Here is a 19167-nt window from a genome sequence, read left to right as displayed (position 1 = left end):
TTTTATTTTTAGACCAATGCACATCGCATTTTTGGGCAAAAAAATAATACTGATTAATTAGCCGATTAATAAAAGAAAAATCAATATATAATGCATGATGTTATACGCAATTCGCGGAGCGGCCTGATCCTGATTACAAATTAAAACTACACCCGCAGATTTGCATATTGTGTTTTTTGTTTTTCCAATACTTTCGTTTTTCGTGTAAAACTTTGAATGTTTATCAGTGCTTTCTGAAAATGTGGGTTTGTAAAAAAAAAGAAGTCAATTTGGTTGAATATTTTTGGCCGATGTTTGAAGGGTTGTAATCGGCCGACCGATTAATGGGTCGGGCCCTACCAGGCATCGGTAATAACTTAATACTGGCCTTTTTTTTTTTTTTTTTGCTATCAGGTAGAGTACTCACAGAGTTGCCGATACCAGCCACCCGTACTTAAGGCAAAGAAAATCTGCCAATGAGCAGTAGTTGGCGCTATACGGCGTCAGTTTGACACAACGGCCAATCGTCACTTGTGTCAATGACATTTTATAGATCAAAAGTACTGGCGGTGTCGCTGAGTACTCCGAGTGATTACTCGTACTGCTGTCGGTCCCAAAAAGTGTTCCCGAACATCCCTAAAAATAATAACCATTGAAAAGTTCCGCCCGACCTCTCCTAATTTTGCGCTGATGCTATCTTCCTCCTCATTCAGCCGTTTTCTGCAACTTTCCCGCCGCCGATTTGCATGTGAGCGGCGGGCGATCTCCCGGGCAGATTCCGACACTGCTGATTGATGGCGGCGCTGTTGGCCCACAAAGCACCTTGGGCGCCGCGATAGGCCGGCGCCGCTATCAGACGGCAAAGAATATTCCCGTAGTCAATCTTCACAAATGTGCGTTCGCAGAAGAGATATGCTCGTGCGCGGCGTGCGCGGCGTGCGAATGAAAGATTTGAAAGGCGCAGATGTTCCCCAGACGATGACACGCGTCACGTTCGCCGATGACACACGATGGCCACAATTTTATGACAATATGACAGATAAATGAAATGAACGGCGGAAATCAAATCTCCTGCCAAGCAAATGAAGAAGACTCCTGCCGTTTTTAGCATTGCTAAGCTAGCGTTCGTGTTCAAAGCTTTGTGCTTTTATTCTGACCGTCTTTTTCCAAGAATGTTTTTACATTTTGTTGAAAAGCTTTCTCATCATCAGGCATACAGAGGAGGGGGCCGAACGTTACTTATTATACCGTTCATGCAAGTGTGTAGAGAGCGGCATCATTTTTTGGAGTTTGTTGTAGTTGTTAGTTATGGACTGGTCGCCATTTTTGAAAAGGTGCTTGTTCAGTCACATTTTGACCAAATAGAAAGAAATGTGTGGCTTCTATTCATGAGAAATTTGTCAAAAGGGGGAAAAATATACAAATGTAAACAGATTTATGTATTTACTGTATCACATTTTTAGAAAACATTTACGGCTAGCTTGCGCTAGCTAGCTTGTTGCGATGATTGTTTAGCTAATAAACTGTCAAGTGTTCCATGTGTTTAAGTTTGAGCACCACAGAGACGTGACAGTTAGCTAACAAGCTAGCTAGCCGGCAAACGCTAAGTGGCTATTATTTTGTTAACACCCCCCCCTCCCCCCCCCCCGATGTAGGCCTTGGTGGGAAAGAAAGAAAAGGAATTGCTGTAAAACGAGCGTCAACATGAGCGTGCGGCCTCCGCCGGCCAACTTAATGGAGCCATCCGTCAACTTTAATGCTTGTTAGCGTTACGCCGCCACCGGGTTTCATCATTTAAGGGTCTGTTGACGCCACGGTCGGACTTTAACGTAAATGTTGACCGAGAACGGCGAGCGCGCCAGGCAGCAAGTGCGGCGCCGTCCCCAATCTTATTAAACGCCTCATCTTTTTTCATTAGCTGCCCAGCCGCTTATTGAGCGGCAAAATGTTTTCGCTTCTCACGCCGGCGTGCTGACAATGACTAAAAGCTTCATCTGCTGAATGTCAACTTTTTCTAATTGGACGCGTCTTGTGCCAGTAATGTCATTAATAATGATTGGAGCCGTTATGAAGTTTCAGACCGGAATCCTCCCATTTGTACACCCTTTTCAATAAGGCTCCATTGTAGCGGAGGAAACAAGTTGTGACGAACTCCTGGCGGCACAAAAAGACGAACATTAAGGGTGAACCGATGGATCGGTCGAAATCGGTATTGCTGCCGATTTTCTGTCATTGAGGTGATGGGCTGATCCCTTCAAAGAAAACTCATTCCTGTCTGCAGAGGTCTGAAAAAGTCAGCCGCTGCTTTTTATTTTGATCTGAGATAGCAAAATCATGTGCGTTTAGTTTCACAGGTGTTGTTCAATACTGTTTTCAATAAAACAAAATCGGAGCATTAAAGGTGTATGCAATCGGCTTATTAAAAATCGTGAATCGGGCAGAAAATTGTGATGGTGCGCCCGTAGTTGACTTTGACTTCTCAGCAGTTTTTTGCGTCGAGTTGTTTTCTCACGTGTGCAGTCGCGGGTTAAAAGCTGCGAACCTCGTCCAAGTTCCTGACAAGCGCCTGCTGCTGCGGCCAACTGTTTCATTAAAATTCACACCGTGGGCCACCGGCAACTTCCTTCCGCTTGGAAAATAATTACAGTCTTGGCCCACAAATGATATCCTGAGATCGTGCATGAAGTATTTGCCACCGTCTTGCTGATTATCAAGTGGCCTTTTTTACAGTGTTGAAGTTGTTGTCCCAACAAAGTTTTGTGAGCCAATAGCGAGATGTTCCGTAATACCTCGGCAGAACCGCATGTGGTAGCATTAGCGCTAATAGACCCCCCGCTCGGAGGCTGCCAGGCGACCGCGCAGACTTTGCTTTCATTTTTCCTTTCCCGCTGCCGAATTCATTAGCGGCGGTAACGATCTGTCCTCGACGACGGCTCGGGGCGGGCGAGGTCAGCCCAAAGCCGGCAAACAAATGAGGGAGACGTGAGCCCGGCGTTTGACTTTCATTTGAGGAGGAATAATACAAGATGTTTGAGATGCAAGACAGTGAAGGATAAATTGCTTTGATGGTGTGGAAAAGTCCCGACAAGGTACGAGCAAACTCGCGCCAGGCCACCGGAATTTTGCTTGGGCGCATTTGACGTTGGAAAGCCACAATGTTTGGCTGCTGCCTGATGCAACTTGGCAACATTATCGGCGAATTGTTTGGGGTCATCGTGGATTATTCAATTGATCCAACCCAAAAAGTCGGGTCAATCTTTTTTGGACTCAATTTGGGTTATTTTTGACCCAAGAGTACACATTTGAATCGACTTTTCTGATAAGAAATGAAAAATGTTCTACTTCTACCAACCTACAGTGGATATAAAAAGTCTACACACCCCTGCTTGAATTGCAGATTTTTGTGATCTCCTCTTCAAACTTTTTTGGGGCCAGACTTGCAAAATGTATGTTTGGTGCAAACCCAACACTGAAAGGAACAAAAAAAAAAATAAAACCTGACTTGAGCAGCTGAACTTGATTTGTGATGAACCAGAAGGACTTGAAATGTGGCAGGCGTGTGCTGACTCTCATTTATGTTTTTGAATGTGACTTCATGTTCATTTCATGTCTAAGAGGGTGTGCAGACTTGTGCAAGCGGATTATTTCTCAGTTAGCCTGTAGCAGCCTTTTGGTAACTTTCCATTTCCTGAATGTTGTATTTTTTTGTGTATATTTGTTGCCTGCTTTAGCCAAAGGTTGCCGTCAGGCGGCGTCTGTCGAAGCCGATTTTCCGCAGGCCTCCCTGCAGCTTCCACGCGTCTTGGCCGCTTTCCTGGCTGTCAACTTTCCAGAGCTTTTTCCCACCTGCAGACCTCCAGCGAGCGAGCGAGCGAGGCTGCTATCTCTCCTCGCTTCTCCTTTCGCAGCAAACCAAAAAAACACCTTCGCCGCCGCCGCCGCCGCCGATGTTGACGTTAGCCGATTATTGGGAGGGCTTTTAACGCCATGGCCGATAACAAGTGGAGCTTCTGTCTGTCTGCTGTCGACGTTCCAGCTGGAGTGACCCCCCCCCCCGCCCCCCACCGCCAGCTTGTTTTGACACTGTTACTCCCAGTAATTAATACCCTCCTCTCCCCTCCCCCCTCTGCCCCCGCTTCTTCCTGACCGAGTGGGATTGATGCGCCGCGTGTAAACGTGCACTTCTCGCGTCTCTCCAGCCTCTCGTTTGCCATCACGGCTTTTAATGCACCGTCTAAATTCAGACTTTGAGGGTTATTGATTTATAGAGCGGGCTGAGCTGAAGTCAGGGTTGACGGGTGCGGGGAGCCGAGAGTGTGCGCCAGCGCGCGCGCGCGCGCGTGTCTTTTTATTCTCAAGGCCACTAACGACGGCTAAAGTGCTTTAAATTTCAACCGCGAACACAAAATGTCACCAATTAACGGCGGTCAAAGGCAGCTTGACCATGAAATGTTGTTTGCGTGTCATTCAACTGCTTCACCAGATTTCAGATTTTAGGCTCATTTGAATCTGCCATCAAAGACATTTCTTTACATTGTGCATGTTGAGGAAGAAAAAACAGCAAATCCTGTACAGTAAACATTGCATTACTTTTTTTTTCCACTGCAAAACTCATTTACTGTTTTTGTGCTTAGGCCAAAGCCATGTCTATTCTAAAAGTGGTGCTTTGGCGCGGTCTTGTGGCGATGTTAGAATGAAGGGTGGAGCTTCATTTAGTTGTGCGATTTTTGTGGTGTCAAGAAGCCATGAGAAACTTTTTTTTTTTGGTGGGGGGGGGTTTGACTGACAGATTTTGGGTCTACGTGGCAGGCGATGGCTCGGTTTTGGAACGGATGATGTCATTTCATTGGGGAAAATGATTTCATTTACAATCTTGGTGATGGAACAAATACAACTATATATGCCGTTATAATTTTTCTTTTCTTTTTTTTCCGGTCAGCATCGAAGTTTTGTTACTTAACCTCACAAATAATGAGTTTTCATTCTACATATGTACTATATGTATAATATTGCTGTTTTTGTTGTTGTCTTGTCCTTCACCTGCACTCCTCTACTGGCTTACAGCAGGGTTCTCAAACCTATGGCCCGTGGGCCATAACTGGCCTCCAATCCGACCCATGAAGAGAAAGTGCAGTTGGTCACTCCGATGAAAAATCGCTGCTAATTTTGTCCACTAGTGGTCGCACCGACGACCACTTAAAATGTGGCTGTTGCTCAGGATTTGATGCAACAATTTGATATTTACGTTTTTGTTAAGATGACTTTAGTGGGTCGGCCCACTTGAGATCAAATTTGGGTGAAAGTGGCCCCGGAATTCAAATGAGTTTGACTCCCCTCGACTATCTTACATCGTCACTGCCGAGTGTAAATGTTTGACCGCAAAGTAGCTCGATGAAATCCCTACAAACCATTGAATAATAATAATAATAATAAACCCATTAGATGAAGTCAAAGCCAAATATGAGGATGCGATGGCTTGACTTTGCTGGTTTGTGTCGTCTGCAAAATTTTCTCTCCTGCGTCCCGACATTCAAGCGCGTGACAGCCCCCAACCCATTGTGCACGCGCGACACTCGCTCCCCTTCTCGCGCGCGTAAATCACGTCGGTTGCTGCCGCGTGCACGCGCGCCTTCTTTGTATTCAGAGTAGGGAGCGCGCGCGCGCGCGCGGCACAGCTGAGCTGACCGCAGAAACAAGAGCCGATCGAGCCGGAGCCGGAACCGGAGCCGGAGTCCCGTCAGTGCCCCGTTGGTGCCCCGTCGGTGCCCGGTCGGTGCGCCACCCGCGTCGCGCGTGGCTTCTGCTTCCGCGTGCGACTGACGACGACTCGAGTGAAGCTTTGCCGGCAAAATCCAGCATGAAAGAGAAGAACCTGATCGAGACGGCCAAGATGCAAGGCAACGTGATGGTGAGTCGCTGGCTTTGGCGTCGGGTTTGTTTCCTGCGCGGGATGGAAAGCGGGCATGTTGTGTTTTTTTTTGGGGGGGGGGGGGGGGGGGTTGTTCTGTCAAAACGTACGTGCGTCATGACGCAATTTGTTCCGTTGTGGGTGCCATTCATGCTACGAAGGAGATTTGTGTCCTTTCACGTAAATGCCACTGCAAGAAAGTTTTGTCTTCCTTTCTGGGCTCCTGATTTTGCTTCATCTCGTCCAGTTGAAGACTTGATGAATGTCACGTGGCTTTCGTATTGCGTCTTTAAATGTTTGAGTTTGAGTAATATTGTACTTTTGTGTGATTGTATTTGGAGCTCGAAGATCCCTTTGGCGACTGTAAGATTTCTTCCCGGCTCGTGCCAGCTTGTTCAATTATTGCTGGTCGGGTTTTATTTGTGGATTTTTGATGGTTTGCCATTTTTGCTGACTTTTTCCTCTTGTCGTCGACGTCACACATTTCACTTTTTTTTGTCATCAATTACGTTTGCTGATTTGATGATTTTAACTGTATTTCAGCCGAGCATTCACGTTTTTAAAAATGTCCTCCGTAGTGGACGTTTGTATTTCTTTTCTCCAATTTGCTTCGAGCAAACCGAACCAATCTGGATTGAAGGTTTTTGTCTAGTCTTGGACTTTGTGGTCTACCAAGGCAAGACCACCTTCACACTTCCAGGGTGAAAGGTCATCGGAGAACCAGCTGTTCTTCTTTTGACTCTTGAGACGTGCACGTGTCCTTTTCCAATCAGCCTCCGAGACGCCCTGATGACAAAAGGGCTGACAGGGACCGGAACCCTCGTGAATACCAGCGTCCCAAAGGCCTGCAGGATCATAGAGGATAAGCCCTTCGAAATGAAAGAAAGAGGGTGGTCAGAGATGGGGGTGAGAAAAGGCACACCTGAACGTGCAGGGCTCGTGCAGGGAAAAGGTGGACCAGGAAATGTCAAGGACAACACCGGCATGGCTGGAGTTGGTTTTACGAATTTTACGAAAGTCTGCACAAAAGAAGAATTCTTTGTTACTGCTGATGTATTTTCTCTTCTTTTTGTTTTAGACAGAAATGTGTTGTCAGTGCTTCAATACGGAGAGAGAGAGAGAATACTTGATAACCATTTTTTCTCCAAAAGCTTGCGTGAAGCCCACAACGACCGTTCCTTATGCAGCCCAAAAATATTGTCTTCATATTTTGTGGCCGATCCCTAAACATTAGAACCCCATCAAAGAAAAAAACAGTTTGCCACGAAAACGCTGTCCGAAGATGAAGAAAAAAAGGCAAGCGTCATGTGATGATGCTCATTTATTTTCCCTCCGAGGAATTTGAAAGGCGCTCCTGAGAAACCTTGCGAGCGAAAGCACCGGCAGCCCCACGTCGTTGCTTGCAATTTCGAAACGGACTCCCGCCATGTGTTGATCTTTGGTGCCGTCCGGCAACGCGCGTCGCCGTCGTTTTGGCCCGCAGGCCGTCTTTTTGCACGTTGTTGTGATTTATCAACGGCTTCCGTCAGCGGACGTTCCCGCCGGCTGTGACGGATGCGACCTCCGGAGGTTTAGCGAGCGGCGACCTTGCCGGGCCGCACAACGGCCCGGCAAGCCTTTGGGATTCTGACGGATTTATTGCAGCCGCTGAGCGTGCGACAGGACAGACAAAGTGTTGTTTCTTGTCTGCGACGAACGAGAGGGAGGGATGCGCCGTCAACGCTTGCGGCGCTTGCAGACGAGGCGCCCGCCAGCGTTGTTTGCCGTCTGTCGGGGCTTGTGTTGGCCACGACTCGAAAATGAGAACGGAAAACACCCCGGAGGTGTTGCGCTGCGCTGCGCCGCTCCACGCCGCACCGCGCCGCTCTGGAATTGAGAAGCCCGCTGAGGTAATGTCAGCAAAGATGCGACGGAGGGCCAGCGAGTGGGCGGGTCCGCTCGGTTCCGTCTGAGTTGGGGTGAAGGCGAAGACTCCAAACAGCAGCATCAGATGGCGTCTCCCGATTAGATGAGACCGAGATGAGCGCACAATAAGCGCTGCTGTGTCAACCTTTGCCGATGTATCGATTGTCGGTTTCTTGGACACATTTGTCGGCTGCGAGTTGACGATCGTGAAGACGATCGTGAAGACGATCGTGAAGACGATCGTGAAGACGATCCGTCGCGCTCAACTTCCCATTTGCTAATTTGTCTCCGTCCAAAATCATAGAACCAACATTTGTTACTATCCGAAACGTCTACTGAGAATATTACACGAGGTCTTGGGCAGCTCGGTAGTTATTGTAGGCAGGTTGGTCGCTAGTTAGCTCGGTCAATAGTTGCTCAGTCAGTGGTTAAGTCAATTTCTAGGTAGGTCGATACAGTCGGTATGTAAGCTAAGGCGATCGTTCGAGCACTTTGTAATGAGTTTGGTCAGTCTGTAAGTTATAGGGTACGTTGGTTGGTCATTCCGTTGGTAGTTTAGCTCAATCCATCGTTTGTTAGCCCGGTTAGTCGGAAGGTATGGAAATAACTGAAATGCATTCTGTCTCTTAGGTAGGCAAATCATGTCGATGGGTTCGTAGGTAGTTAGGCACTGAAATTAGGTAGGTTGGTTAACTGATGGGTAGTTAGTTGCTTGTTTGCTCAGTCAGTTGGTAGCTCGGTAAATACAGTTAGTAAATTGTAATGTTGTTATTTGGTCTATTTAGTGTGTTGGACTGTAAATAGCAAAGTTGCTCAGTTGGTAGTTAATTGGCCGCTACCTAGTTAGGTCAGTTGATCGCTTCAGGTGGTTAAGTCGGTCAGTACTGTAGTAGGTTGGTAGTTATGTCACTTCTGGGGGAAGTGGATGCTCCTTTTAATGTGCAAAAGCAAAATGCTACGCGTGTTAATAACGCAGTGCAAACACAAACGAAGCAAGACAGCAAATTGTTTGACGAAGTTGCAGAGACAAACAAGACAAGAACGTAAGATTTGAATTGTCTCAAGTGCTTGATTAATATTGATTGATTTCACTCTAAATTCATAGCTTGACTTGAATATACACAAAAACATGACATGTGATATTTTTGCTGATCTCCCTATAATAAAACATTTCATGTTATTTAACAATCTTTCGTGCTTCATGTGAGCATTTCATGATTTTTTGTGATCTGAATAATCCTGTACGTGAAGAACGACGCACGACTTTGTGCTCCTTTCTAACGTTGACCAACGACGCAAAGGTTAAGACGGAGGCGACGACTGCTTTTCCAATCTACGGCTAATAAATTCCCATTAAAGGCGTCGGCTTGTGGAGGCGTCGGCTTGTGGAGGCGTCGGCTTGTGGAGGCGTCGGCTTGTGGAGGCGTCGGCTTGTGGAGGCGTCGGCTTGTGGAGGCGGGGCTGCGCTCTTGTTTAAATGAAACAAATGACTGCGGGCAGGTTTAGCGGCCGCGTGTGATTGCGACTCGACTGCCGTCATGTGCATTAATGCTCCTTTTATTTTTTATTTTTTTGCGCACACCTCCGTCACACTTGTTGCTGATGCGCCGCCTCGTACTCGCGCCTTTCGCCGTTTGTGCTTTTCGCAGGCACATGAATACGTGCCCGCCGTCCGTCCGTCCGTCCGTCTGTCGTGCTGTCAAGCCCAAATGATGCTTTCGATTCTTTCAACCTTTCGGAAGCCAAATAGCAGCCGGCTTGCGGTATTTGTTTTGTAAGAACACTCTAGCTCGTTAGCACCATCGCCCGCTTCAGGATCTTTGGCTAATTGAGTTGTTCACTTCATTGGCAAGCTCATTATCTCGGTCAAAAAAGTGTTCGCTAGGTGGGAGGTTTATATATTAGTACTAGGTGTAGTTAGCAGTCACTTCAGTTGATAAATAGCTTGGTCGTCTGGTTAGTTGGTTTTTAAGTGGGTGGTGGGGTTAAAAAAAAAAGGGCGAGAAAGCCCACCCCAACCCCCCGTTGGTTAGTGTGGTAGGTAACTAGGTAGGTAGGTATTGGGAGTTTAAAAAAAAAAAGTGAAAAGAGGAGGGGGCGAAGGTAGGTTGGTTAGTTGGTAGGTAGGTACTGTCATTTGTTGGTATGGTTGCTTGCTACTTGCTAGGCATTGTAGCTACAGTTGGTAGTTAGAAAGTTAGTTAATTTGTCAGTTGGTTGATTTGTTTTTTTAGTACTTGGGTTGATCAGTTGGTTGATGTCAGTAGTTAGGTTAGTTGTTTGGTTCGGCTGTTACAACAGGGTGATGCTTGTGAGTTCAACTCGGGTAGTTAGTAGGCCAGTGGATAGTTGAGTTGAAGAATTGTCAATAAGTTGGTCAGTAGTTACGTTTGTCGGCAGGTGGTCAGTTGGGTGACAGATAGTTGATCAGTCAAGAGGTTGGTCTGTCGGTAGGGTAGGTCATGTAGATAGATAGTTAAGTTGGTCAATTGTATGGTTGTAGGTAGACAGCGGAAAGCTGCTGGCCAATCAAGATAAACTTGATAAAAGATCTTGTTTTAAAAATGCGCCTTTGTTGGTTGTTTAAGCCGCACAATTTTAAGCACACACGCGGGAAATAAATGCTGCTGTTGTTTTTTTCCCTGATGCTGCAAAAGCACTTTTGTCTGTGACTTTTCAGCCAGCGCTTGAATTCTTGCCAAGAAAGTCGGTGAAGCTGCCGCGCGGATTTGCGTTTAGCGCCGTCCAATGCGCCGCGTCACGTGTTCCCCGGTAGGGGGCGGACAATTCAATGGGCTTCTCTCCCGTGTCCGTCTTGCACGGAAGCGGCACCACCACCACTTTGACCCCTCCCCCTCTCCTTTGTAGTGGCCGTCTAATGAGATCATTAAAGTTCGCCGCACTGAAGATGAACGAGCACCTGTCGTCACGTCACCTCAACACTGGCGGGAAAACGAGCTCGCAGCCGCTTCGACCAACAATCGCGCGTCCTCAATCGCCGTTGAGGATTTCTTTTGAATCATTCCGTACATGCTCCAGATTCATTTGAATTAATTGCAGGTCTTGTGAAGGCCTCGCGGCCGTTTTCTGGCTGCGCAATTACGCCATGCAAATGCGTTTTTCTCAAACCTTCAGACGCGAGCGAAGCGGCGCGTTAGAAGTCGGAACGAGCCGCGTCAAGACGGATAAACGGCTTTTGCTTTGATTGGTCTAATGTTGACTTGTTTCGCTTCAGGAAACGTCGCAGCTCAAAGGTCACGATCAGCACATTTCGGTTGTTGTTGAGAGGATTTCAGTTGAGATGTTTTTTTTTTTTCAAGGCAGAAACCGACGCCGATTATCAAGGAGGCCGATAAGCAATAGTTGAAGCCGATGTTTATTTTCAGTTTCAAACAAAAAAACCTTCAGGGAGCTCCCAAGATTATTAGTACATCTTAAAAAGTTAATTGGAAACTTAAGCCCTAACTCTTTGCATATTTTTTTTTACAGAACCCCCCACTTAAACTTTCACATTTCTTTCTTTTAATGTCAGACAAAAACAAATGGTTGAGAATGTTTCCAAGGGGCAGCAGGATCTTTCATAAAGTTCACTGAAAATGTAAATAAACAGCTTCCTGAGATTCAAATTGTTTTAGATTGACTTTATATCAGCCTTCAGATTTGAAAAAAGGCCGATACCGATATTGGTGACGATGCCCAATATCGGGTCTATCCCTAGATTTCAGGCCCGATTATGGAAGAGGTGTTGAAAGTTGCAGTTGACTTTGATTCTGCAGCCTCGAGTCGTGAATCCTGGCGCTGACGCTTCCACGGCCATCCCGACTTGGAAGGACAAAAAGAAAAAAAACAGCGAGGCCCGCGTGATGCATGCCAGCAAATGAAGGAAAATGGATGTTGTGTGGAATTGATGAATCGCCTTTTTTTTTTGCTTGTGCTTTTGCCAAGGCCGTGCCGAGCACCTCAAACGGCGCCGCTCGGTAGAACTACAGTCGAGCTGTAGTTGAGCGTCAGTGAAGCCGAATGAATGCGTGACCGCAGCCTCCTTGGACCCGTTTGCCGATCCCCGCTGATCGCGCAGATGCTCGCCGGCTCCGCCGTCGGCCCAATCTGCCGGCACGCTGGGCCAGCGGGCTTATTTATACTGCACAACCCAGGAGAAGAATTCTTATGGTTTCAGTGCCGATGCCGCGGACCGCAGCTCCTCGGTCGGCGTCCCGCGGGCTCCTTAATGTGCAAATGAAGCTTAGCGGGTCGCAATGCGAGTCGTCCGCGGCAAGCACAAGAAAAGCCAAACCGCGGCGGAAGTGCGGCCAAACAAAGACGCTGCTTGCGCTGCTCAGACTTCAACCCAAAGTGCAGCTTTTGTTCTGCAGTTGTCGTCTTTCATATTTGCTCTGAAAAGCAACACTTGCTTTATTGTTAAATCGTTTATGGCTAAATGTGTTCTTATGGTGCCGTGTTTGTCCCTAGTGATGCTAATCCTGTATTAGTCACTCTTATTTTGTCATCTAGGCCTTTATTCTGTCATAATAGAATTGTGCTTTGCCCCCTAGTGGAAGTTACTGACGTTACACCCTTGTTGAGGTTGCTTCCATGCAATCCAGGTTTCTTTTGTGTCCAGCCTGCTCAAGGTTCTTAGTCGAGGTTTCCCCATCGAGGGTTTTCTTGGCGGCCATCGGAACCTGGCCCCGCTCTCTGTTGTTACTTTGTATTTTTGTTAATATAAAGACGTTTGTGTCTTGTCTCGTCTTAAGACCCACTTTTTTTCCTTGTGTGGTCCTCGGGGTCTTTTTATCTTTTATTTTCTAATTTAAAAAAAAGTCTTCTTTTTTTATTTGACCTATTGTATTTTGTTGACTGTTTTGATTTTTAGAGTTGGTTTGACTAGATTTTATGTGTATGATTGTGTTTGTCTTGGATCTCGATTGTGCACCAAATCAAATATCCAGCAATGTCGACTGTATGAACTGAAACGTGTCGCTGGACCCAAAAAACGATGAAGCGTTGAAGTCCAGTTGATCACGCCGCACGGGACGGATTGGTCGCCGCATGGACGGACGGCCATTTTGTATGAGACTTCATCGGAGAAGCACTTTGAGCCTCTTGCGATTGCCGGGTGCGCGTTTCCGTGCGGCTCTCGCACCTTTGATCTGTAATTCACAATGAAGGCGACGAGAGGCCGCCCGCCGCTCGGCTTGCGGAGGCTTTTTGCGCAGACTCGCGCCCGCATCCCGCCATTATCTGGCTTCCTTTCATCTCGCTTAACCTTCCCGCCGCTGAACCTCCTTTTACCCTCCCGCCGCTCTCCGCCGTCATGATGACATCTTGCTCAAAAGTGCGCCTCTCATCCGCACGCCGTTGACATTTCCATTTTTCTTCCCGCCGGCAAACGGGCCAGAAAAGCTGCACACGTTGATAGAATTGTGATCTAATGCGAGGCTTTACGTCTGCCAGGCTGTCGGGTGAGAGTGCATCTCGGCGCACCTTAACAACCCCCACCCCCCCCTTCCCCTCCGCGCACCCGCCACCGCCGACATCTCGGAAAGGTCAACGTGCTTCTTAATCAAACATCAGGCGGGCCGACCCGACTGTCAGCTGGACGCTCCCCTGCTGGGTTTAAAGTTCACTTCCCTGCTATCTGCCAAGCCCGGGTTGGAAAATGTCTGCTTTAAATCAGTCATGAGCTGCTTTTCAAGTCGGGACGATTGTTGGAGACGGGATCGAATATCCATGACGCCATTTATGGACTCTTTTGCTCTCTCGTTGCGAATTGGATTTAAATTCAGGCTTAGGTTTGAGGAGCTGGAGTGAAAGTTGGTAGATTGTCTTAGAGGTCAATGAGTCGGGGTTTGAGTTGAGACCGTGATATGGAAAGGTTTGAGGTTCGGGTGGGGCTTGGAATAAAGATACGAGTTGGGGTTTTAGTTTGGGGGCTGGGAAGGGTTTTCTTTCTGGATTAGCTGATTAGGTTAAGGTGCACAATATGGCTACGGGTACGAGTAGAGTTCAGCAGTTGGGCTTAGTTTGAGAGGTTGACTTTAGGGTGATCTGAAATGTGAGGGTTTGGCTTGGAGGGATTGAAGTAGGGAGTACGTTTTGGGGTTCGGGGTTAAGGTTGGACCGATATAAACATGCTATGACATCATCATCATCATCATCATCTTCATCTGTGGAGTGACTCGTCTTCAAGCCTTGTCACGCCATCTCGTTGGGACGAGTTGTTCATTTCCAAAGCGCGTCCATGAAGATTCGTCCACGACGGCGAGTCTTAATCAGCTCGGCCGCGGCTCATTGCGCCGCGGCGGGAACTCCGGCGCCGCTGTGGTCCCGCAGCAAAACTGCTTGCCGGCGTGATGATGATGATGATGATGGTGACGACGATTCTCTAATGATGCTGAATCATGTCAAGCTTAATGTGCTGCTCATTAAAGCTTCGCTTTTTGAATCTTCAAGCAGGATGCCAGAAATGGAACACAACTTTTCCCAACAGTTCCAAAAAAGTTGAAAGCATTTGATTTATTGCATATATCGCAATAAGATTGAGTTTAATGTTGTTTTCCAACCTCTGATGTCTTCTCATTCATTCATGAAGGCTTGCGTCTCAATACTTTTGTCCATATGTTGTTATTAGAAGTTTAATGGATTGTTTTTTTTTTTCTTTTTCTGAAACAATGCTAGCAGGATGATTTTGTGTCATCATCATCAACATGTTTATTTGAATTTGCTTTGTGGGCGTGAACTTTTGACATTTTACTTAACATCAAATTTGCTCGACCTGAGGCGACGTCTGCCGTTTTGGTTTGAAGCAGCTGATTTGGTGTCGGTGTGGCGTTTCTTCAAAGTTTGTCTCGTCACTCCGAGTGCTGCTAAATGTTTGGTTTTGCTTGTTGCGTGTCCAGACGGTCTTCGTAGAACAAGACGCGCTCTTTTTTTTGTCTGTGTTAAATGAGCACTTTTCTCCCCATTGTTCTCAATCTTGCACCTTTTCATTAGCTGGAGCGCCACATCTGCCGTTTGAAGTACTTGCCGGCAGAATATTAATTGTCCTCCAGTTTGACACGAGAACTCGCATACAGAATTGTCTCTCATTTCCATTCGAGGCTTTTCAGTGAAGCAAAAGTTGAGCTCGGCTTCTCTGAGGAAACGCATCGACATTCTGATGATTTTTCTTTCTGGAATCCGCAGCCGGCCACATAATAGCGTCTAGACGCGAGCTTCGCTGACATTTTGCGTTTGTCCTCCGAGACAGAAATGCTAAGAAACATGAGGTCTGCGCTGGGAACGTTCTGGCCGCCACCTTGTTTACGTTTGATGTTTGTGACATTGGCACGCAGACACGGCGAGTGTCGAAAGTGTTTATTTGTGTGAAAAGAGGCTCACCGGCGCCGAGGTGAGCGCGAGCGTCAAGTGTCAATGAGATGTATTGAAGCGAGGCCATCTCCTCTCATCCAATATTTGCCTTGTTTATGGCGGCGTGCGTCGCGTTAGCCGTCGCCAAACACGGAAGACGCGAGCGCCGCCATGCAAATCCCCCGGCGGCGGCCGCGGAGACGTTTGAACCTCGCCGACTTGATCTGAGGCGCGATGGCTTGCTCAAATAGAGAGCGATAAGGCGAGCCGGGCGGCGAGGATGCAAATGAGATGTTGGCCCGCCCACAGTGCGGGAAGCGGCGGTAACCTCCGCTGGGACTCACTTTGTTGGGGCTTCACAAACACGGAGCTTGTGTCTTGAAATAGCCGCTCAGCAGCGTCGGCCGCTGCTTGTGAACGCACACCACGTTTGCCTTCAGGGCCCGCCAGACTCCAATGGTCCTTTTCATCTTGCGGGATGAGTCTGCCTCCATATCCCACACGGGGGAGGGGGGGGGGGGGGGCAGCTAAAGGGGATGTGATGATCCACCACGTCCTTCCTGCTTCTGTGGACAGGTGGGGGACAGGTGGGGGACAGGTGGGGGACATCAGTCGCTCCATGTGCGCTAACAAGGATCTGCTCGACTGGCAGACACTTTTTTCTTTCTTGCTGTTTTTAGGCCAAAGACGGAAACCTTTGACCTCCAGACCTTTTCATCATGATGTTGATTAAGTGAAACGTATTTTGTGGCGATTGACAAAACTCCTTCTAGTCTGACAATCGATGATTTGGCAAAAACTAAATCCCCAAAAATGAAATTCTAACATTTTTTGATTTGATTAGATTTTTTTCATGTAAAGCAGGAGTAGCCAAACAAATTTTTATTTTTTTTTGTCACAGAAGAAGTATAGTTTGTTGTTTGTAATTAACTGTGATAACGTAAAAAGAAGTCAACATTATTTATTTCATTGCAGCGACCATTCGTCCATCTTAGGTTTGTTTGTTTCCCTCGACGTCGGCGCTTCCTGGTTTGGTCACAGCTGCGTGTCCCGCCCTAAACAACGCCCGATTGGTCCGACCTAAAAAAAAGGTCGCTTGCGAACGTATCAGCGGGAGCATTTCAAGATGGATTCTCGTCGTGTTTGTGAACAAACGCCGGTTCAGTTTAGAATTCAAATTTGACAACTAAGTTGATGGTTCCAAAAAGGGACGTCCCGCAATGTCGCCAAGCCAAGGCCTCGCCATGTCCAAGACGACTGCAACCAAGACCAAGACTTGATCTAGACTAAGAGGCATCAAGACCGAGACCAGACCAAAACTATCAAGGAAAAAAACACCCCAAAAAATCAGCATGTTTTGTTGGCAACAAAAACAAATGAGCGCTCTTTGTAAATAAAAATCACACCCGATTGTAAAATCCAAACATAAAATAGAGTGAAAACTGTTTTCTACTGGAAAGTCTAGCGGCCACGCGACTCGTTTCTCATAATCACTTGAGGCCAAATTGGAATTTCATTTGTGGGAGTGGTTTATTTTGAGTGCGACTGCCAAGATGGCTGCCAACGAAGCGAGCGGCGAGACTTGCCCACAATTGGATGTTTTCTTTCCTCCCGTCTGCCGCTTTAAGCTTGAAAGTTGGATGAGCTCCAGTTAAACGTCAGGCCGACGCAACGCCAAGATGATGATGATGATGATGATGATGATGATGATGAAGAGGAAGAGGAGGAGCAGATGGGCGGAAGCGCAGTAGCAAGGTTGCGTCTGATGCTGATGCGGGGAATTCGATTGTGCCGCCTGTCATGTCGTTCCTGCGCCTGTGCATCATTCAACTGGCTCACGCCGGCGCCTCCCGTCCTCTTCCAGATCCACCGGCAGGCCCAACAGGCGCTCCGACCTCGGGCTCGTTCCGACCTCGGGCTCGCTCGTTCTTCACGCTCATTTGAATGGCCTGACACGCCTCCATCTTTTCCATATTTGTCTTCTAGTTTGTTCAATTGTTTGGGGTCGGATTCAAAATGTAAATGGGTTCAAATTTAGGTAGAAAGACAAAATTGAAAAAAAAAAAAAAAGAATACAAAATGAAAACAGCCAAATGTAAACTTAAAAAACTTGACCATAAAATGTTGAGAAGACGTCGGTTTCCTTTCAGACTGGTCTGCAAAGCTCCTGCCCCCCCCTCCCCCAAAAAAAAACCCAACAACATTAAAGAGGAAGTGACATTGCTTGAATGTTTTTGTGCCCCCCGGAGTTTTCTTGTTCTCGTCCGTTGTCGTGACGCAAACATTCCGAACACGCGCCGCGTCGCTAACGAGCCGCCTGAGAAGGAAGTTTGAGGGCAAACTTTCATCTTTTATTCACACGCCGTCCTTCATCTCCTGCCGTCCCTCCCCAAAGACTTTTTCATCATCATCTTCATCCTCATCTTTTCATTTTGCGATCTTCCCGCCCGGTGTCGTACCCGTGCGCTCGCTGCTATTAATAACACTTGCCGTCAAATTGAACTTTTATGATGAGCCCATTTGGCGTCTTTGCTTGTTATCTGAAATGCGGAATGTCGACCGAGTGAGCAGATTTTCATTTGCCAGGCAACGCATTCCGTAGCCGGCCCGTCATTGGTCAATGAGTTCGTCCTTTAAGTTCGTCTGTTGGTTGGAAATTGACATTTTCCTTCTTTGCTCTTTTTTGATGTGACTTTCTTCCAATTAGGACTTTTTGCTCCACCTGTTGCTTTGCCATTTTGTGTAGTCGCCTAAAAAACGAAAACGAAGCCCAAATGGCGAGGATTTCAACTTTGTAGGAAGAGCGTTGCGGACAAGGCGAAGCCCCCCCCCCCCCCCGATCAATTTGATCGCCGAGTGCAATGCCGGAGACGTGACGTGCACATCACGTGCACAAAAGGCGCCTTCACTTTCTTTCATTTGGGGCCGCCGAGAGCCTTGATGAGTCCCGGCGTCGGCGGCGCCTCGTCAAACCAGACAATATGTTGGAATTGCCTCCTCGGACCTCAGGGACTTCATTTTTTTTTGTCTCCTCCTCGCTCCATCTTTTATTGTGATCCTGAGGGGGCATCTGACACGTCGGCAGTCGGCGCCGGCTGAAATGAAAGCGGTGGATGTTCTTCAACATCCCGCCTGCGCCGCAGTCCTGTTGGACTACAAATATGGACGCACCTCGAAATCAATCCATTCATTCGTTCCGGCGTCCAACTTTGTGTTGGCACTTTGACGAGTTCCTTTTCGGTTCCCGTTGCACAAAGCGTGAAAGGCCACGCGGGGGGAACAAAATGGACTCCTCCCCACTCCAAAGAAAGCTCTTCTAGCTGCAAAATGCGACACCGGGGGTGTGCAAACTTTTGTGCTCCAGCGATACATTCAATGGAAAGATGGGCCCAAAAATGTATTTGAATACTTAAATAATAATCCATTTTCCTTCTTGATCTGATTATGCTCCTGAATGCATAATGTGTCCCAATACTTTTGTCCACATATTTGAGTGTTTATGGTGCCTGTTTAGTGTTGACTTTAATGCGCAGGTGCACTTTTTATGTTTAAAAGGCAACATAAATTGCCGCTGCCCGTTGCCGAGCGAGCGATCCTCCGGAGATGTTTGCCGCAATTTACGAGAGCAAATTGCGCCGACGTGTATAAATCGTCTTTCTGCGCCGGTGATGAAACGCTGTCGGAAAGTCTTTTTTTTTTTTTTTTTTTTTTTTCGCCCCCCCCAGCATTCTTGGAGCTTGAAACGCTTTTAAAGCTTGTTTGGTTTGACCTTGTTGGTCCTGCAAATGCAACTTGTAAGCTTCTGAACGCAGATGTCGGGAAGGTCATCGACGGCGGTTGCCTTTTCTGTTTTTAAAGTCGACATTGAATTAATAAGTCCAAAAATCAGCAACTTCGGGAAGTGCGTGTATCCTGGTCAATACATTTTTATATTAGAGGACTTAAACAAAGGTTGTTATTGTAGTTAACCCAAAACGTGTGCCAAGTAAACACTTTCTACTGTCCTCCAAACATCCTGCAGTCGT

The 19167-nt window shown here is 47.3% G+C and overlaps 1 protein-coding gene across 2 annotated transcripts in view; it reads left to right on the top strand.

Moving 5' to 3' along the window:
• dpp6a (dipeptidyl-peptidase 6a) overlaps nucleotides 1–19167 on the top strand; it is a 102452-nt gene that overhangs the window by 6037 nt on the left and 77248 nt on the right. Inside the window, exon 1 of one of the 2 annotated variants that reach the window (XM_077554143.1) lies at nucleotides 5628–5887. The exons of the other annotated variant lie outside the window; for it this stretch is intronic. Coding sequence (XP_077410269.1) covers nucleotides 5837–5887 — 51 coding nt within the window. The 5' untranslated portion in view covers nucleotides 5628–5836. Of the gene's footprint in view, nucleotides 1–5627; nucleotides 5888–19167 lie in introns of those variants that run through there. 2 annotated transcript variants of the gene reach the window in all.

Source organism: Vanacampus margaritifer, chromosome 20 (genome assembly GCF_051991255.1).
Source record: "Vanacampus margaritifer isolate UIUO_Vmar chromosome 20, RoL_Vmar_1.0, whole genome shotgun sequence".
NCBI classification, from domain to species: Eukaryota; Metazoa; Chordata; class Actinopteri; order Syngnathiformes; family Syngnathidae; genus Vanacampus; species Vanacampus margaritifer.
The sequence above is the reverse complement of the archived record's forward strand: the minus strand, read 5'-3'. Positions and strand labels throughout refer to the sequence as shown.